Source organism: Diaporthe batatas (assembly GCF_019321695.1).
Source record: "Diaporthe batatas strain CRI 302-4 chromosome Unknown Contig00002, whole genome shotgun sequence".
Classification (NCBI taxonomy): domain Eukaryota; kingdom Fungi; phylum Ascomycota; class Sordariomycetes; order Diaporthales; family Diaporthaceae; genus Diaporthe; species Diaporthe batatas.
The window spans coordinates 1047398-1065352 of NW_025408549.1; the positions used below are offsets into that span (position 1 = coordinate 1047398).

General features: G+C 55.9%; 2 protein-coding genes across 2 annotated transcripts; both read right to left on the bottom strand.

Annotated features, from left to right (window-relative positions):
* Positions 1-1246: 1246 nt before the first annotated feature.
* On the bottom strand, positions 1247-9497 carry KVR01_001635 (uncharacterized protein). The gene is made up of 5 exons (XM_044784413.1): positions 9108-9497; positions 8007-8938; positions 7656-7947; positions 1718-7600; positions 1247-1659 (listed from the first exon to the last, which is right to left on the bottom strand). Exons 2-5 carry the CDS (start codon positions 8387-8389, stop codon positions 1618-1620), a joined length of 6600 nt encoding a protein of 2199 aa, XP_044649590.1. The 5' UTR covers positions 8390-8938; positions 9108-9497; the 3' UTR covers positions 1247-1617.
* Positions 9498-13160: 3663 nt separating this feature from the next.
* KVR01_001974 (uncharacterized protein) lies at positions 13161-17374 on the bottom strand. The gene is made up of 4 exons (XM_044794767.1): positions 15241-17374; positions 15032-15177; positions 13823-14962; positions 13161-13674 (listed from the first exon to the last, which is right to left on the bottom strand). The coding sequence occupies exons 1-4, from the start codon at positions 15577-15579 to the stop codon at positions 13611-13613; spliced, it is 1689 nt and encodes a 562-aa protein (XP_044649929.1). The 5' UTR covers positions 15580-17374; the 3' UTR covers positions 13161-13610.
* Positions 17375-17955: the final 581 nt, after the last annotated feature.

Here is a 17955-nt window from a genome sequence, read left to right on the forward strand (position 1 = left end):
AGTTATTAAAAGAAGACTACTTTTTAAAAAACCTTTAAAATGTTTGACAGGGGTAATAAAACAGGGGGGGGGGCAACTCTCGTTTTTCTCAGACAGTGAAGTGAGGGCATCCCAACTCACGCATAGTCAACTGCAGCCCTACAGCTTGAGACAAGCAGAAAGGGCAGTAACAATACAAAACAACATGTGAGATAACTATATGGCAGTGGTCAGACTGTTGTCAAAACTCAGGCATGTAATTTCTGGTGTGCAATGGCTGCCCAATTCCCACTGATAGCTGTCATGGCTCCTACTTCTATTGTGTCGAAGCGGAAGTCGACTTGTGAGACTTAGTATACATTCAAAGCAAGTCTTTGTATAACTCTAAGATAGCCTATACTATTGCATAGTCATGAACAGGTGCCATAACAGTGCCTTTTAAACCCTCACCTTGCCGCCATCTGTGGTTGGCAACCTGAAATTACATGGTCTAATAGTTCTCCAGGTATTCACATCTGATTCCTGATTCATTGTCATCATTCTGAGTTGATTGAGAAACTGTCTTTTAAAATTGTGCATGGATGACCTACATGTGCATAGTGCAATGTGACATCAATGGTTGAGTGGTAGGCCCTATCATCGTGATGAAGGTGGGTATTGATCATTCAAATCTTAGTTTGACCACCGAACTTCGAATTGACACATGAGGCTTAAAAGCGTTGACTTCTTTTTCAATTGCCAACAGAGGCAGTTCATACCAGTAGAGCTAATTGATGTCAAATTGAGAACTGTTCTATTCAATGTTCATGCGGAATCCATTATACCCAGACAGGTTCTTGCAGAGCCGACACCAAAGACGGTCCCAGGACGCATTTAAGAGCACTTGAAGCATTGTCGTAACTAATAGAAAGGGTGAAGTTGACCCCATTGTCACTTTTATGACGTTCTCTATCCAATGTGGGGCATTCATAACGCGTTGAAGCTATTCCCAGCGTCTGCCCTTCAAATATAACAATCGCCGTCATCAGTGACAGGAGCGGTCGAAACAATCCCCCCCCCCAAAAAAAAAAAGAAATACCAGAAAACCGGTGTTACCATTCAAATGCCCCAACCGTTAAACCTCTGAGCTCAGGTGGATTTCAATCCTGAAGTTGAAGGAGCTGGGAAAGATATCTATGCAGGCACCTGGGTATCATGTGAATAAATCTCTTACGTCACAAGCTCAAATTCGGACACATCCAAGATGGCAGTCATGATGGGGAGCATATCGAGGTTGCTAATAATCAAATTGATTTGGTAAGAATCTAAGCAAATACTATTCATTCTGGCATATAGGAACCTAGACCGACATGATGCCACCACCGTGGTATATATAACCTCCTCCATTAGCATCACAGCCCATGACAGTACAATAATCCCCACCAACGAGACTAAACAAGGAAAGACATCTATAAAGAAACGTAATAATACCAATTTCCCACCACCTGTATCGCTGTGTAAATGAAAACCCCATGAAAAAATGCAAAAGGAAGGCGACAGACTGGGCGCCGCTGTCTGCTTTTCCTGCAGTGTTACAAGGCGCCTCCTCTCTTCCTCTCAGTCTACATATTCATACTGTGAAATGGCGGCTTATTTGCCTTATAAGAGAGCCTCCTTAATGAAGGAACCAAGCTGTCTTGCCTGAGAGATATAAGTTAGTATTCAGTCTGGAGTAGAAAAGTGCGGAGCATGTACTCACCAGGTCGCCATGCATCATTGAGAAGTGATTACCAGGCATGTGCCTCATAGTCATCTTGTCCACGTCCAAGTATTCATCCCATCGGTTGGGCCCGAAGTCTGACCTGTTGTCCAAGAGAAACAAGGCATGGCCAGTTGGGTATGGGTCGGGTCTTGGGTCTGTCGGCAAGTGGCAGACGCCATCCTCGCACCAGATTGCCATGACATTAGGGCACTTGTCCTTGGGGATTGGCTCTGCGGTGTAATTGCTCAAGGCAGTGACCGAGGCCGCAAAGTGCGGAAGTAGCCACCCAGGAATTTTCTTCTCATCACCATCACCAAGCAGCCCGATGCTGGCAAACCAGGCATGCAGACCCGCCGGAAGAGGCTCAATGGTGATGGGGCACGGTGCATCGATGATGATGAGGTTGTCTACCTTCTCACCAGCCTGTGTCAGTTGCACAACGATTTCATACGCAATGACACCTCCTGCTGACCATCCAGCGAGGTTGTAGGGACCCTTCGGCTGGCGTCGCTTCATCTCCTCAATGAACTTGGTTGCCATTCCGTACACTCCACAGTGGTACTCTTCGGGTGTCTTCATGAATGGTGAGAAAAGACCCCAAACAGCCCAACTGGGCGAGACATTGGAGATTTCAGTGTATGATGTTGCACTTCCGCTCCCATCCGGTACCATGAAGAGGTGCTTCGTGGCTGTCCGGTGGCTTCCCTGCAAAAGCACAGAGGACGCCTTGCGATTCGGGAAATCATCAACAATGCGCGAAGGGCGAGGTGGCTTCGGAATGGTGGCAGTCACCATCGAAGGCGGCAAAGGCTTCTGGGATGTGGACGGTGGCGGGGCCTCGAACTTGACCTGCTTCGCCGTAGGCTTTGGAGCTGCTGGTCTCTTTGGTGCCTCGGTGATTCCCAGTGCGCGCTCGACGTCCTTGAGGGACGGGTTGGCGACGAAAAGGTCCGAGGGGATGTCAAGGCCAGTTCTCTCCCTGAGAGTTCCGAGGATGGATAGGCTCATCAGTGAGTCCATTCCCAGATTAGCCAGGTCCGGCGCTGCAATGATCTCCTCGACTTCCACACACATTTCTGAAGCAATTGTCTCCCGAATGGCTGATTTTAGGCTAGCGTCCCCACTGCTGTCCCTGGTGGTAACCTCGCCTTTGATATCATTGCTCTCTGACTCATCGTCAGGTGTGGTGACGTCGGACTCCGAATCCAGCTCCGGCGTCTCGGTCTCAGAGCCGGAGTCGGCAGAGGCCCCAGAGGAAAGGGCCTCGGTGGAACCGGGCCTCTCGAACTGCTGAAGGTAAGACTTGAAACTACCAATCGATGAGTGCTCCACGAATACGTGAGAGTCAATGTCCAGGTCCAGCTCCTCACGGATACGACCAGACACTGTCAAACCCATCAAAGAGTCGACACCCAGATCGGCAAAGGCAATGTTGTCAGCGAGCTCGTCATGGCTTACACCAACCTCCTTCGCCAATATGTCCATGACCTGAGAAACAACCGACGCCAGCTTCTTGTTGACTTGGGACAGGTTGGTTGGAGTTAGCATCTTCTTCTCCTTGGCTGGAGCAGACTTGGCGGCAGTTTTGGCGACTGATTTAGCGGCAGGGGCAGGGCGGGCGACTGCGGCCGGTCCGCGGGGCGGCAAGACGATGTTGAGAACCTTGCGTGGAATAGCCTGGAAGCGGATGTCGCCAGTAATTCCAATAAGCTTCTCACCATCGAAGACGTAGACATCACCCGCCATCATCTTGGTCCCCTTCACAGGCTGCATCCGGATGTAGGTACGATACTCCTTGCCAACCACTGGGGTTTCAATGAACCTCATTGAGCCCCAGCCGTGTGAAATGAAGACCTGCTCCCGAGAGTCGACTGCATCAGTGCCGTTGATGATGAAACCGGAGATGTGACACAAACTGTCGATGAAGAAAGGGCTGAAGTTGTAGGAGCCATCCTTCTCAGACGTCTGGAAGACGACCTTAGCCGTGGCTTCGCACTTGTCGCTGTCGAGAATCACCTCCTCCATGCCTCTGTAGCGGCGATCATAGTCGACAAGAGCCGTGAAAAGCTTGTAGGCGAGGCCACGCCCGATTTTAGAAGCCTGGCCAATCTTCTCAGCTGCCTTGAGCGACTCGATGCGGCCCTTGATGAGGTAATCAGCGCGCTCGAACTCGCCGGCCCAATCCTCAGGACGTCCGTAGAAGACTTTACAGGTGGAGTGCTCGGTCTTCTTCGCACCCTCACCAGTAGAGAAGGCGAGGTCCGCATACCCGGCGGCTACATTACAAGTAGCCTTGACACGGAGGATGTGCTTCTCTAGGTTCTCGTCAAAGATGAGGCTCTTTGGGACTTCAACGTTGGCGACGTTGCAGCCGATCTTGTCAGCATCAGGGCGGACCAGCTTGTAGGCATATTCACAGATCGTCATGGCCATATCACCGTAGAGAGATGATGGGCATAGATTAGCCCCGTTGACCAAGTGGCCGGTGACGACGAGGCGTAGATCCTCTCGAGACAGGTTGGACTCAGTCTCGATTGTCACGATATCGCCCTTGACCTCCTCACTGATGACTGAGTGGACTGAGCTTGTTGACAGCTTTGGTTTCGCTGGCTGCACCGCAGCTGGAGCGTTGGGCAGAGCGCCACGATTCTTGGTGAGAGACCAATCTCCAGTGTACTGCAACCAGTAGTTCTTCTCGTCGAAAGAGTAGCTGGGTAGATCCAGAATGCGAACTGATGAGGGGAAGTCACGGTGGAACTCGCTCCAGTCCATGTTCAGCCCAGCCGAATGCAATGTGCAAAGAGAAGTGCTCAGCGTCTTGTAGGCGATCTCGTTGCGGCGCACTGTGGGCACCGCGATAGTTGCAACACCGAAAGCAGCCTTGACCATGTTTGCGCAGACAGGGTGGGGACCAACCTCCAGCCAGACTGTGTGCTCATCAATGGCCCCGGACTGTTGGGCATGAACCAGGCCACCCAAGAAGTTGACCGCCTCGCGAGCGTGATTCTTAAGATAGGCGGGGTTGACTTGCTCAGACTCGACTAGTTTGCCCAGGAGAGGGGAAATAACAGGGACTCTAGGAGTCTGGAATTTGACGGACTGAGCCAACGCCTCAAAGTCTTCGAGAATTGGATCAACTTGGGCGGAGTGGAATGCGAAAGGCACATTCAGCTGGGTGCACTTGAAGCCGGCCGCCGTGAGTTGGTAAGAGATGTCTGTCATCTGCGCCGCTTCACCTCCAAGAACAGTCTCACGCGGACCATTGATGCATGCCACTGTGACACTGTCGACCTTCTCACCGAGCGCCTCCTTGACTGTATCAACAGCGCCTTGCACGGCAAGCATAGCATGCGTGAAGGCGGTGCACTTGTCCATGAGAAGACGAGCACGAGCACCGACTAGGTAGATAGTGTCGCTAGCAGACAGGACACCAGCGATGTTGAGAGCAGCGTACTCGCCTAGGCTGTGTCCAAGCACGACGCTTGGCTCAACACCCCAGGATGCCCAGAGTCTGGCCAGGGCCATCTCGAAGGAGCAAAGGCCAAGTTGAACGATTACGGGGGACAGCTTGGTCATGTCCTGCTCGCTGCCATCAATCAGCGGCATGAAGGAAGGGAACCCGTGGATGCGTGCGAGCTGGTCAAACTCGTCAATGCTCTGACGGAAGACAGAATGGTTCGCATAGAACTCCTTGCCGAGCCCAGCGTAGTGGGAACCCTGACCAGTGAACAAGAAGGCCACCTTGGGTTGTTGTGTGTTGACGGGCGAGAACTGCTCCTTGAGACGGTCTTGTATGGCGTGCTTTGCCTCGGCAAGATCAGACACGGCCACGTTCATGCGCCAATAATGTTGAATCTTGCGAGCCGTGGTGCTGTAGGCCACGTCAGAAAGAGGAGTATCTGGGTGCTCCTGCATCCAAGCGACAAGCCTTTCCGCGTTGCGAATCATTGCGGCCTTCGACTTCGCGGTGATAGTGACGACGTGGTGGCTGCGAGGGTCCTCTGTTGTAGGGTTCAGCTTAGGGGCGTCTTCTAGGAGTAGACCCGTGTTTCCGCCAGCTGCGCTGAAGTTGTTGATGAAGATCCGCCTGGGCTTGCCGTCGCGTCGCTTGAACGGAGTGGTGTGGAACGCAATGTTGACATTGCGATCGGAGAGATCCTTGGGGAAGCCCCTGTTGATCTCGCCCTTGATACCAACATGTGGTGGGATGGCGTTCTTCTGCATCATCATGAGGACTTTGCAGAGCGCCGTGACGCCAGATGCAGCCTCACCGTGCCCCACGTTCGCCTTGACAGCGCCGAGATAGAGCGGTCGATCCGCGGGTCGCTTGCGCTCTGGCGGAGCAAACACATTCGTGACAGAGAGCATTTCCGTGCCGTCGCCAGCCTGGGTACCAGTGCCGTGCATCTCGACGTAGTCCACGTCGAGCGGGTCAACTCCTGCCTCATCAAGAATGGCAGACGACAGGATTGACTGTGTGGGCCCGTGGGGATGGGTTATGGATATGGCATCAGCAGAGTGATTGGTCGCAGTGCCAAGAATGACAGCAAGGATGCGGTCCTGGTCGGCTTCGGCGTCCTCTAAGCGCTTGACTACTACCGAGGCACAGCCGTCACCTCTGCAATACCCGTCTGCGTCATTATCGAAAGTCTGGCAAGGACCCTTCTTGGAGAGGAACTGTCCTCGACTCAGCCCGGAGAAGATATCCGAGTTGGTCATGCAAGAGAGACCTCCCACAATGGCCGTGTCGCAGTCGCGAGCCCAAAGCGAAGAGCAAGCCACGTTCATGGCGGCAGCGCTCGAGGAGCATGCAGTATCGATGTTCAGGCTGGGTCCGCTGAAGCCGAAATGGTAGTTGATCCGACCAGGACCAAAGGCTCGGACACCACCTGTGATGAAGTAGGTGTCTACTTCTTGGGCGGCGTTGATCTCCCGCCAGTCGTCTGAGGTCTGGCCGTAAAAGGTACCAATTCGGTCTAGCCTTGTCGATGGCGTCCTGTTGGGCACATACCCCGACATTTCCAGAGCCTCATAGGCGGTGGTCAGCGCCATCCTTTGCATAGGGTCTGTCTGGAACGCCTCTCGAGGGGACATGTTGAAGAAGCGCGGGTCGAAATGACCAGGCTTCTCGATCCAACATCCATACGGTGTGTGACTGGTGTTGATAGCCTTCCCAGTTGGGTCCACATGCGTCTCGACGGGGAAGCGATCCGCAGGGACCACTCGGTGAACGTCCAGACCCTTCTCGAGGAGCTCCCACAGCTTCTCGTGGCTTGCGGCATCAGGAAACCGGCCAGCCATTCCGACAATAGCCAGCTTGCATTTGCCAGAGGACCCATGGTTTCCGATCGACGAGCTGATGCTCTCTCTCGAGATCTGTGGAGGGTTTCGCAGAATGACTTCGTGCTTAGTTGAGGTCTTTAGCAGGCTTGCCAATGTGCCCGCGTTGTGTGTCGGCCCAAAGGGAATGACAAGGATGGTTTTCCCACCAAAACTCTTCGCTGCCTCGAGGCATCCATCGAGGATCTTGTTGAAGACCAGGGTATCATTAAGAATCTCGCGAACGACTGCCTGAAGAAGCGAAAACGTGTCCGATTCGGCAAACCGATTGCCAGTGCTGCAGGAGAAGATGGGTGATCTCGGCTTGGTCTGGTGGAAGACATCCTTGACGGTGGCGTCCTCTAGCCGCAGGATACTTGCTATGTCAACTGCGGAGTGGATGTGAGCGGCGTGGTACGGGCCGTAGACTGGTATCGATGTCGCCTTGGCCGGCAGGCAATGTGATTCGACGAGCGCCTTCAACGTGCTTGGCGGGCCAGAGATTGCGATGTTGCTAACCGAGACCGCGCTAATGTAGGCGTGGCTAGGGAGTGGGATGTGCTTTACTGGCCGTTAGTAGCCATACCGCCTTGTGATAGATTAAGAAGCAACTCACGTTGGACTGATGAAACTCATCGAGCTTTGACTCGGCGACGTCTCTGGCGATCCCTGGGAAGATGTAGGTCCAGCTCTCGGATTGCTGGGTTGGCGGGCATAGTCGCTCGGCCATCGCGGCGACATGCCTCCCTGTGCGGAATGCCATCAAGACAACCTGGACAGCCACAGGGACCAGAGTGGAGAGGGTGGGAGTGGAGTTGATGGCTGCTGCAGCAAACATGCCTGAGCAGAGGCCAAGGAAGAAGGTGTTTTCATGGTTGACAACATCCTCGTGTTGCTTTTCAGCATGACTATGGCGTAGTTAGTTTGGAAGTGCACCCCCGCGTCCTGCGCTCCTCCTGGCACGTACTCGATATAATGAGCCAACTGGGAGATGCACAGCAGTGCCCCGTCGACTCCAGGATGCTTTAAGCCTTGAGCGTGGTATCTCTCGTTGAGGTTCTGTATGGTGAGGAACTTGGGCAGCCTCGATCGTTCTACCCTAGGCAGGCCCTCGATCTCCCTCCTCAGAGCGTGCCGGACTTGCTCGAGGAACGCATTGGCCAGAATGCCTCGTTCAGGCTGGCGGAAGAACTCGGCCAGGAAGCCATGGGTATCGGTCGACTGGTCTCCAAAGAGGAGAAATGCCAGCTTGTCAGCCATGGTTGAGAGGTGTTGACATGGATTGAAGCTATGCTTTGCTTCTCTGTTGCTGCTACGAGACGAGGCCAAGGGAGGGCGTTCGTCGAGCATATATACGGTTCTGCAACACGGCCGAGTGACATGATGCGATGCGATACGATGGGTCCACACGCCACCGATTATCCGATCTACCCTGAGCTCAACCACGAGGGGCGTGGGCCATGAACCGGTGTGTAACTACACACACACCCCTTGCCCCCCTTCTGAAGCCAGCCGTTCCCCCTTGGCACCGAACAACCAGGTCCGTCCGGCGGCCACGGGTTGTCGGTGACCGAAGTTGATGTGGACAGCCAGGAGGGTACCTGAGCCTGGGCTGGGGCTAAACTGGGCATCTGGTGCTGGCAGGAGGCATCCATGATTGGGCCTGGTGTGCAGACAGCGGGTCGGGTTTGGGCTGTGGTTTGAACAGGCTGAGCTGCCACACCCATGTTACGGCAACCTCCAGGCTAGGAAATTCAGAGCAAGCTCGGAATGTCCGTGTAAGGAAGCCAGAGCATGAGCCATGATGATGGCGGCGGCCGTCGCATGGAGTTAGCATCACAGCGGGCGAGGTAGTGTGGTGGGCTTCCAGGCGCTGAAACCAAGCACCTGAGGGCGGTCCTGGTCTGGCATGTCAGTGCCACGGCGGCTCAGGTACCAGGACGAGGGCGCGAGAGGGATTGTGAAACGATGGGCCATGTACAAGGACGCATGGAATGGTAGATTGGAGTGAGTACGAGGCACGGGGGGGAGGCACGGGGGGGGGCACGGGGCAGCAAAGGGGGCTGACCTCATGGGGCAAGCGATGGGCTGTGCGAAACTGAGCAAGTAGCTTGTAACTGGGGCCGCAAAGGCGGCAGGAGGCTGGAGTAGCCAATGTCGAGGAATCTCGGCCGACTCCCTAGTCTGGCCGCCGTCAAGACACTGGTGGGTCGGTGATGGGAGCTTGGGTCTGGGGGGCAGGGGCCGGACGTCCGGACATCCCCAATCATCCCATGTTGGAGGGCATGCGAGGCAGGGCAGGGCAGGGCACCACCACCATGATGGAGCCGCACCAAGTCCGTCGGCACGGGATCGATCAGCTTACTGTGTCTTGGTGTGCGATAAAGAGGGATGCAGACGAGCAGACGTGCAGACAGACCGAGGTGTGCCTGGCAGGCCACGATACTGTCTGTCTGGGGGGTGACAGACGACGGGCGACGGGCGGCGGTTGCATGTGTGGCGCACTGCCTTGGTCGTTGGACCACGTCCGCGGTCCGGCTTACATAACACATGGCGGGCGGCACGCTTCCTCTCAGCCTCAGCGGGACATCGGCCTGGGGGAGTTGGGAGTGCACGGGCCAGGAGATTGGGGTGGCCCTTTGAAGGGGTGGGGGAGATGTTTGCTCGGTGCGGAGTACCTAGGCACCTGGGTACCTTAGGTAGGTACCCTGCGTTCTATGTACCGAGGTATTCCGTACACCACGGTCTACGGTCTAGTGTACGGTCTGATCTGATATTGTGCTTGCAGGCACGCACTTGTCCTCCTGCCCACCCACAGCAACGGTAAGCTCCCCACCCGTGCTTGCCTGGGACCGGGCCGCCGCCAGAGTACGTACCACAGTGCCAGAGTAACCACCCCACAGGCGTGTGAAACAAAACAGTCCCAAGTCCAGAGCGGTGGTGTTTCCCATTCCAAACTTGCAAACTTCCAGACTTGTGGTTTCTTGCCGCTTGCCGCTTACCGCCCGGCGCCTCGGCGCCCGCAGCACAACCGCCACCCGCCTGACCGGCCATCACAACGACGGCCCACGAAACTACCCGTACCTAGGTACCTACTTAGCATGTCTGTGTCGTACAGGAACGAGTGGCTCGACCCAGGGATTCGGATCCGTGGGCGCCGGCCGCCAGGTGCATTGGCATTTTGGCCCGAGGCCAGGATGGGGCCAACGGTCGACGCTTGCTAGCCATCACAGCCATCACCGCCTGGACGCACCGCCTGGACGCACCGCCTGGACGCACCGCCTGGACGTGCCGCCTTGGACGCCGGTGACTGCCCGTGGGGCCCCATCGGCCGACCCGGCCAGGTGCACACCTCAGCATGGCCTTTCTCTTGCTTCTCTGCCTCTGTTCCGTACGGCATCACTGGCCTAGAGCGCTGGCTGTCCTGCACAGCACCTCGCATGTTGTACGACCGTCCTGTCAGCCAGCTCCTCCGGCCGTGCGACTATGATCGCCTTTGCCGCCGCAAGCCTAGGCCTCTGTCTGCCTGGCTGTCTCGATGGCTTCCTGCTCGGCCGAGCGGATGATGATCAAGCAGCGCTTCAAAAACATCCCTTCGCCTTGGCCTCTCCCGCGCTTACAGCTCAGGCCTCGCCTCGGGGGTGCCTAATTCTGGTGTTCGCAATCCGCCCGGTTGCGGAATACGACAAAGATGCTGGAGTTCTGCACAGATCGGCATCTTCTGGCCAGACTATTGGCGTCCCTTCCTTATCATGGGCTAGGAACATAGCGCCGATTGACATGCCCGAGGGGGTCCATACATCTTCGATCGCTTTTTGGGGCCGTGGACTTGATCCTCTACTGCCTCTGGCGCTTCCCCTGGTTTCTCGGGACGGTTGATCCGACCATGCTCGCAAGCGGAAACCTCCCGTCGACCAAGAGCTCGAACCAACCGGCTCCCGTGGTCATAGCTCTCGTCTTGTTTCAACCGCCGAACCCGTTTTCCACACGCCCCAGCTCATAAGGGGAAGGCCGGCTTACTCAATCTCACAGGCTCCATTCTCCATGCTCTACGCTCAGAATAGAAACACGCAGCGCCATCTCGTCATTCAATAGCCAGAGCCAACGTTTGTTTCAACCCAGTCCAAGAGCCCGAGCCGCGGTGCTTCCCTTGCCCCTCCGTCATCGTCTGATACCGCGTGCCAGGGCTTTGGAGAGCCTCGGTTTCCTTCTGGCAGGGCAGAGTCATGGCATTGCGTACAGCCCAATCCTGCAACGTTGCTCTCGGACGTCCGTCACTATTCCACACATGCCCAGCACCGACCACTGCCACACTTGGCTAGACTTTTGTCACATCACTATCGCTACCTACACATCAAGATCAGTGTCACTGAGTCCTCTCGGCTCTCAGGATCATCGGCTCAGTTTCTCCTGGTCGAAGCGACCCTGTCTGCACTGAAGATGAACTGATCCCTTGGCCTTGTCGGCTGGCAACATCAGCAAAGTCTACGAGTCCGCAGGAGCTGGCTTGCGCAACTTCCCACCTGCACGGATGATCTCCTGAAGCTTTGGTGGCACAAACTCTCTCTTATTCTCCCATATCTCTGCTATCCTGGCCGGTGACCTGGGCATCTGTGGTGGAATGGGTGCCGGTCGCTGCACTTTGCTGCCGTCCCACAGCCTCGTCGAGCCAGTGCAGGGGAGCTTTCGGTCATCCCTGGACCATTTCTCCAACATTATGCTAGTCTTCTCATCTTTTTCTATCGAGATATGTCGTCAGCATATCCATTCCTCAGCGCGGGGTCGGCTAGACGTGAGGAGGCCCATCTCAAGTGCTGGCAGATGGGGACTTGCGGTCGCCCGCAGCGTCTCCCTCTTGGGCTAAAATGCTGTGCCAGGGCGAGAGACAGCTCTGTGCCCACTCACTAGCCCAATATCTCCACAACATCCTGGAAGCCCGGCGGACCGGGTGGACCTGGCATGACAGACGAGTCTTGTCAGCGGAGCAACACCAGCGAGTGATGCAGGATCTTGGGAGAGGAGAGTTATCACAGATTCTACGGTTTTTGCATTTCCTAAGCGGACGCGAGACTATCCGAGTTGCGAAATGCCATCCACCGTGAGCATTGCAGTAAATATGAATCTCCTCGCCCAAGGACATCGTGATCCGAAACCCGTGTACCCCAAAGGTCGGTACCGGACGTGGCTCTAATGCAATATGACCAATTCTATGAACAGGGTTAGCTCGAAAAAGACTCTCAGCCCAAGGCGATGAACCCTGCCAGCAAGAGATCGACTCTCAATCAGTACGTGTGTCATCCGAAGCACGCCCTACGTAGCCCTGACTCCCACAGCAGGCATCCAGGTGTCACAGGAAAGCCTTCTAGAAGTTCTCACCTTGCACAGGGCAGACAGGCAGCTGCCCTCCGGAAGTGAACGGCCCCCCCTTCGCAAGAGCTTCCACCCGTCGCGCGGCTCACACCCTGCAGCACGCGTATCGTCCGCCGCTTTGCTTGGCATATGCTTGTGTGTCGTCAGATCTTTTCTCACACGCCGTCCTAACACCGATCGGACGTTGCTGGAAATAGCACAAGAAGAAATGAAAAGTATGCCCCCGCGCCACGATGCCCAGTCAAGGATAGGAATCCTCCCCGCAGGCTGAGTGGCCAGTCCGTCTATTTGTCCTCCGCTCGCTCGTGAGCCAATCTCCAATTGCATTCTGGGCAAAATCATGACGGCAGGTCGGTAAGTCTCTGTCGGTTATGGTGAGCTTACACGTTGAAGATTCCAGCGCAAAATCCAGCCGCGACCCAGAGATCTGGGGTTACCCGAGACGGACATATGTTGAAACAAAGGAAAGAGGCCAGTAAGAAGGCAGCGATGGCATGTCGGTCGCACCACCCTGCTCCAATGAAGAGGCTGAGTTGGGTGGTACAGTCATCGGAGCTCACGCTTCGCTAGCTGGTCTTGTGCGATGGTAAACAACGAACTATGGCCCTCCAGTTTCTCGTTGCAACCCAGGACATGCGTGGGGAGTCCGATCCCCTCTTGCACAGCCAATATATACCAACTCGTCGCTTTCTCCCATACTCTGTGCCATGTCAAGCCCATCTCCACAGCCCCCATCCTGACAGCAAAGAAGCTTCTCACCGGAAAATTACCTGGGTATCATCATCCTTACCCAGTATGGCGAGGTTTCATTTATCACGCCTCAGGAGACTGCGACATACGTTGGGCAAACTCATTCCTACTGATTTGTTCGCGGTCCTTCTTTACATACCCTTCTAAACATGACGTGCATATTTACAACCCATGGCGCAAGGCCAAGGGATACGGATATGAGATATCGCCACAGACATTATATATCTATATACTTGGCTTCCGGGGCACTCGGGCCTGCAGCCTCCATGATAAGGTATGATTATGCTGCACGCGTCCGGTCGATCCCAGATCAACTCGTCCCCCCCCCCCCCCTGGACTTCCCAAATACACACACGGGGTCTCCTAGGCTGGAGTAAAGGGACGAACCGAGGCGCAGAAATAAAAGAGGTGTGAATCCGCATAGATGCTGAGAATCAATCGCGAGCAGGAATCATAACTTAGTGCGGACTATACGAGAACGCGGCCTAGGGACAGTGGTTGGTTCGTATAGAGCCCTGTTTCAAAGTCAGTCTCAGTCACACACACACATACGTCACATCGTCCATGCTGCAAGGCAGACTCGGAAGCTTCTCAAAGCAACCATCCCCAAAGCAGGAATGTAGAGGTGGAAGGGAAGGTTCATCCGCAAAGAAGGAAACTCACCCGGTATATGTAGGGGGGTTTACAAACTGCATCCCCGCCGTGTCGGTGTAGTCCTGGGTATTCCCGGCCGCGTTACCCTGGTAGGGCTGCCCTATCGCCTTGCAGACGTCGATGTGGTCCTGCGGGAACGTCAAACCGCGCAGCTTCGGCGGGTCCTCGATGATCGTCGCCGTCAGGCCCATTTCGACGTGCCACTCATTGTGGCAGTGGAACAGCCACGCGCCGGGGTTGTCGGCCTTGAAGCGGATCACAGCATGTGATTTGGCATTAACCAAGAAGACATCCTTATATGCAGGATTTGCGGGGAAGTTGGACGTGTCCCCCGAGAAGGAACCCGAGTTGGAGGCCGGCGCCGCCAGGACCTGGAACTGGTGGCCGTGAAGGTGGAAGGGGTGGCTCCCGGTATCCAGGTTGTTGAGGACTATCTCGATGATCTCACCTCCGGTGGCGATGAACGGATTGACGGCGCCATAGACGGCGGGGTTGGCGTTGTCCTCGCCGGTGGTGGCGGCAGAGTACAGTGTTGGCACACGCTGGGGCACGTATGGCTGGCCGTTCAAGCACGAGCGCGGGATGCTGTTGTTGTCAAAGCAGAATGTGACATCGAGCTTGATGCTGGTCCCAACGGGGCCGAGAGGGCCCTCCCCCGCGGGGTTTGTGAAGGCGACGCTGTCGACAGGATCCCAAACGTTGACGACATCGACAGAGGTGCTATTCTGGGATGGGTCCGTGACAAGGTATCCGGTCTTGTTGTAGGGGAAGCCGAGGACCGGGGCACGGAAGTCAGGGTTCACATCAAGAGCGAAAAGGAAGGGGTAGTTGCTGCTGTCGGTGTTGGCAGCCGAGATCAGGACGTCATACCGTTGTCCAGGAGACAGGTAAATCTGAGAGGCCTCGGCTTGGGTCACGTATGACCCATCCTGCATTATCACCTGCATTGTGTGATTTTGGAAGTGGACCAGGCAGGCACCAAAGGCTGAGAAGCTTATCATCCTGAAACGGTAGGTCTTCCCTTTGTCGAATGGGATTTGGGTACTGCCTCCTTCATTGACGAGGATGCTGTCTGGCAACGGAGGTCGGAATTGTGTATTACTTGGTTGAAGCATAGCCTGCACAAGAGGGATGGTCTGGGAGTGGTACCTGTTTTAGACCGGCGTTTGTTTAGCAATCAAGCGTGTGATTTTAGTGTTCTCGCGAGGCTCGTCTTACCAGTCACTGCAAGTGAGGATAACCTCTTGGTCGACCTTGCCTGCGTATGGGTCCTGAGGGTCGTGGACAACCATTGGCCCCCTGAGGCCATCGGGATACTGGCCCATCTGATGGGAGTGGTACCAGTATGTGCCTGGTGCATCGGCCTGATTGGATAGAGTCAGCCTCCTCTCACCCAGTCCTTTGGAGAGTTTTGAAAGATTGCATACCAACCACTGATAGGTCACCGACGAGCCGGGAGGGATGGAGCATTGTGTCGTAGAGGAAGGGCCATCCATCTCGGGCGTTCCTAGCTGGTTGATTCCATGGAAGTGTATACCAGTCGTCTCATTCCCCAGCTTGTTGTCCACGTGGACGATGACAGTATCGCCAACGTTGGCCTCCAGCAGGGGGCATGGCCATGCTCCATTGATGCCAATGACCGGCCGCGAGTATCCGTCGGGCGCAGCGTTGACCCAGGTGATGTCCCAGTAGACTTCAACGGTGGCGGCCCACACAAAGCTGACCGAACCCAGGAGCAGGAAAAGACTGCTCGAAGAATACATCATAGCAGGGTTGACGCGTCCAACCACGACGGGCAGATGAGCTCACAGGAAACGGACGAACGACTGGCGCAATAGCGAAGGGTGAACAAGTACCAAGAGGACACTGACAGGTAGACGACGTCCTCTGTGCAGTCCAGAGGGAGCGAGACAAGATCTTTAAGCAGACAGGCAGATGAGCGTGTTGTGCAGCTAGACACATGGGTTGCCGCTTTCGTCCAACGTGGTTAACCATGTGGCGGTACTCAGGTGTGTACCCTTGCTACACCTTGGTCCCCAGAGCGTCAGGGAAAGCTAGCCGATATCCCCAGGGGCTGTATAGCATGCATGGTGAAGCATAGTAAGGCATGGTGAGATTCGAGGCTGAGAAGGGAGGGCGCTCATCATCTGAGGGCGCCATCGGACCGTCAGTCCAGCGCAGGCAGGCAGTATCAGTATGCGAGCGGCCGTAAGTCGTCGAGCATGTGGCCCTGGATGGGCCTGGCCCACCCTGTCTCATCTTGACAAGCGAGGCCGGGTGCAATCGATAGTCCTGCACTTGTTGCGATGCGCCTATGTCGTCCTGGGGCTGTCCCGGCCCGAACATGGCAACAATCCCCATGACACATAGTACACAGCGTGCGGAAAGTCGGTTCTGGATGCCAATTGATCTGCCGATTATCCGTCTCGCAGATGGCCAGTCTCCCGGGATGACACTTCAAAACCACGATGGTACTTACTCGATGCTACCCTTCAGGCCTGTAACATCCAAATAGGGAAGTCTATCAGTGACAACAAGTCCTAAGGATTACACGTACTAGTAGCTCTCTGTAGCCACCGCTAGCCTAGTATGAGATGCAGATCAAGGGTGGCTTGGTAGTATGCCCCTCAGGGGTCTGGGGAGAAGCAAGCTCAGCGGCTCCAGTGTGAGACTTAATCAACCTTAAAGGCCGGTGAGTCGGGATCGACATGGACCGGACCCGTCCCCGCCCCCCTCCTCCAAAAAACGAGAAGAAGAGATACAGTTCACGCGGAGAGCAAAGTCTTGACACGGAACAAACACGGATCGAGAAGGGGGAGGTCACCAGGAGAGCTCCAGCCATGGTGTTGAACATGTGGCTAGAGACTGGGAGATTGTGGTTGCAAGGCGTATCTGACGCACGGAAAGAGATGATGAGAGAAAAAGCAAACGAGGGTAATCTTGGGTGTGGAGGCCCTAAGCGACAAGCGGCGCCGCACGGCGCAACGGAGCCCGGGGGGTGGTCTCGCTCATCAGGTGGGCGAAGCCTCCGGCCGCTGCTGTCCGCAGCCAAGGCAGCCGAGGCGCGAGGGCGGGTTGGCAGAGGGCCCGGGGACAAGGACACGAGCGGAAGGTCTTCCGGGAGGGGGGAGGAGGCCAGTCTCAGTGTCGAGCTGGCGGCTTACTGTCGGCCGGCGCTCTGATAAGTGGCCTGACGAGCATCAGCAGCCGTCAGCCCCAAGGTGATTATGCGGGGGCCTAGTTGGTCTGATACGCGACGCGAACGAATGGGCGGGCAACAAGGTTGGAAGCCGTCTCGACAGCTGAGGGCCCAAGTGCCCAAGTGGCTGACTTGGAGGGCCAGAGGGCGCGCCGGGCATCTCAGCCTCTCCACACCCATCATGGCGAGGGCGAGGGTGAGGAGGGGGTTGCATCTGCACGCCTGGACGTGGTATATGCAGAACCAAGATATGGCATGCATGTCGGCGTGTTTTCTGCTGTGCATGGCGGGCCTAATGCAGTGTAAGCACACCTGGATGTAGGTTGGATATCACAGACATATCCTCCCTGGCCAATGGCGTCTTGGGCTGCGAGTACGAGGATGACCCAGGCGGCGAGGGGAGAGGCGAGAGGTATGACCAGGACCGGGGCTGATGTTGCGCGAGGACGGAGCCTGGTAGTAGTATTGGACGATCTTGCAGCAGCTGCAGCTGCTCTGCGTTGCGAAGAGGTGGTCGGTCGGCAACAATGAACAAGAGGAGAAAAGGAAAGGCAGGCAGGGAGGTCGAGCGGCTGCCCCCTGCTGGTTGAGGTGACGTCTAAAGAAGCTCGGGCAGGACCAGGGAGGGCTGGTCACGGCAGCTCCAGGATGGCCAAGCCTGGTTTGGACTGACACTGTCGCTGTCGAGTGCCGAGCGATGCAGCCAGGGCAGCCAGGGCAGCCCAGCAGATGCGCGTTAATCAGCGCTGGCAGCTAGGCAGATGCGCAGATGCCCACCCTGTTACAGGCCTGACTGCCTGCCTGATGGTGGGCGCTAGACCCATGCATGTAGTAGTGGCTCTGACCCAGATCTGATAGATACTACATAGTCTACTGTCAAGACTGTGTATCAGCTGGCAGGCTGGAACGGCTGAGGAAGGGCCCCAGCAGCCCCAGCAGCCCC

Coding starts and splice junctions, on each gene's coding strand:
- KVR01_001635 (XM_044784413.1), bottom strand. CDS start 8,389: ATGCTCGACGAACGCCCTCCCTTGGCCTCGTCTCGTAGCAGCAACAGA. Junction 7,948..8,006: donor CAGTTGGCTCATTATATCGA/GTACGTGCCAGG, acceptor ACTACGCCATAG/TCATGCTGAAAAGCAACACG. Junction 7,601..7,655: donor ATGAGTTTCATCAGTCCAAC/GTGAGTTGCTTC, acceptor CGGCCAGTAAAG/CACATCCCACTCCCTAGCCA.
- KVR01_001974 (XM_044794767.1), bottom strand. CDS start 15,579: ATGATGTATTCTTCGAGCAGTCTTTTCCTGCTCCTGGGTTCGGTCAGC. Junction 15,178..15,240: donor CGGTGACCTATCAGTGGTTG/GTATGCAATCTT, acceptor CTATCCAATCAG/GCCGATGCACCAGGCACATA. Junction 14,963..15,031: donor ATCCTCACTTGCAGTGACTG/GTAAGACGAGCC, acceptor GGTCTAAAACAG/GTACCACTCCCAGACCATCC.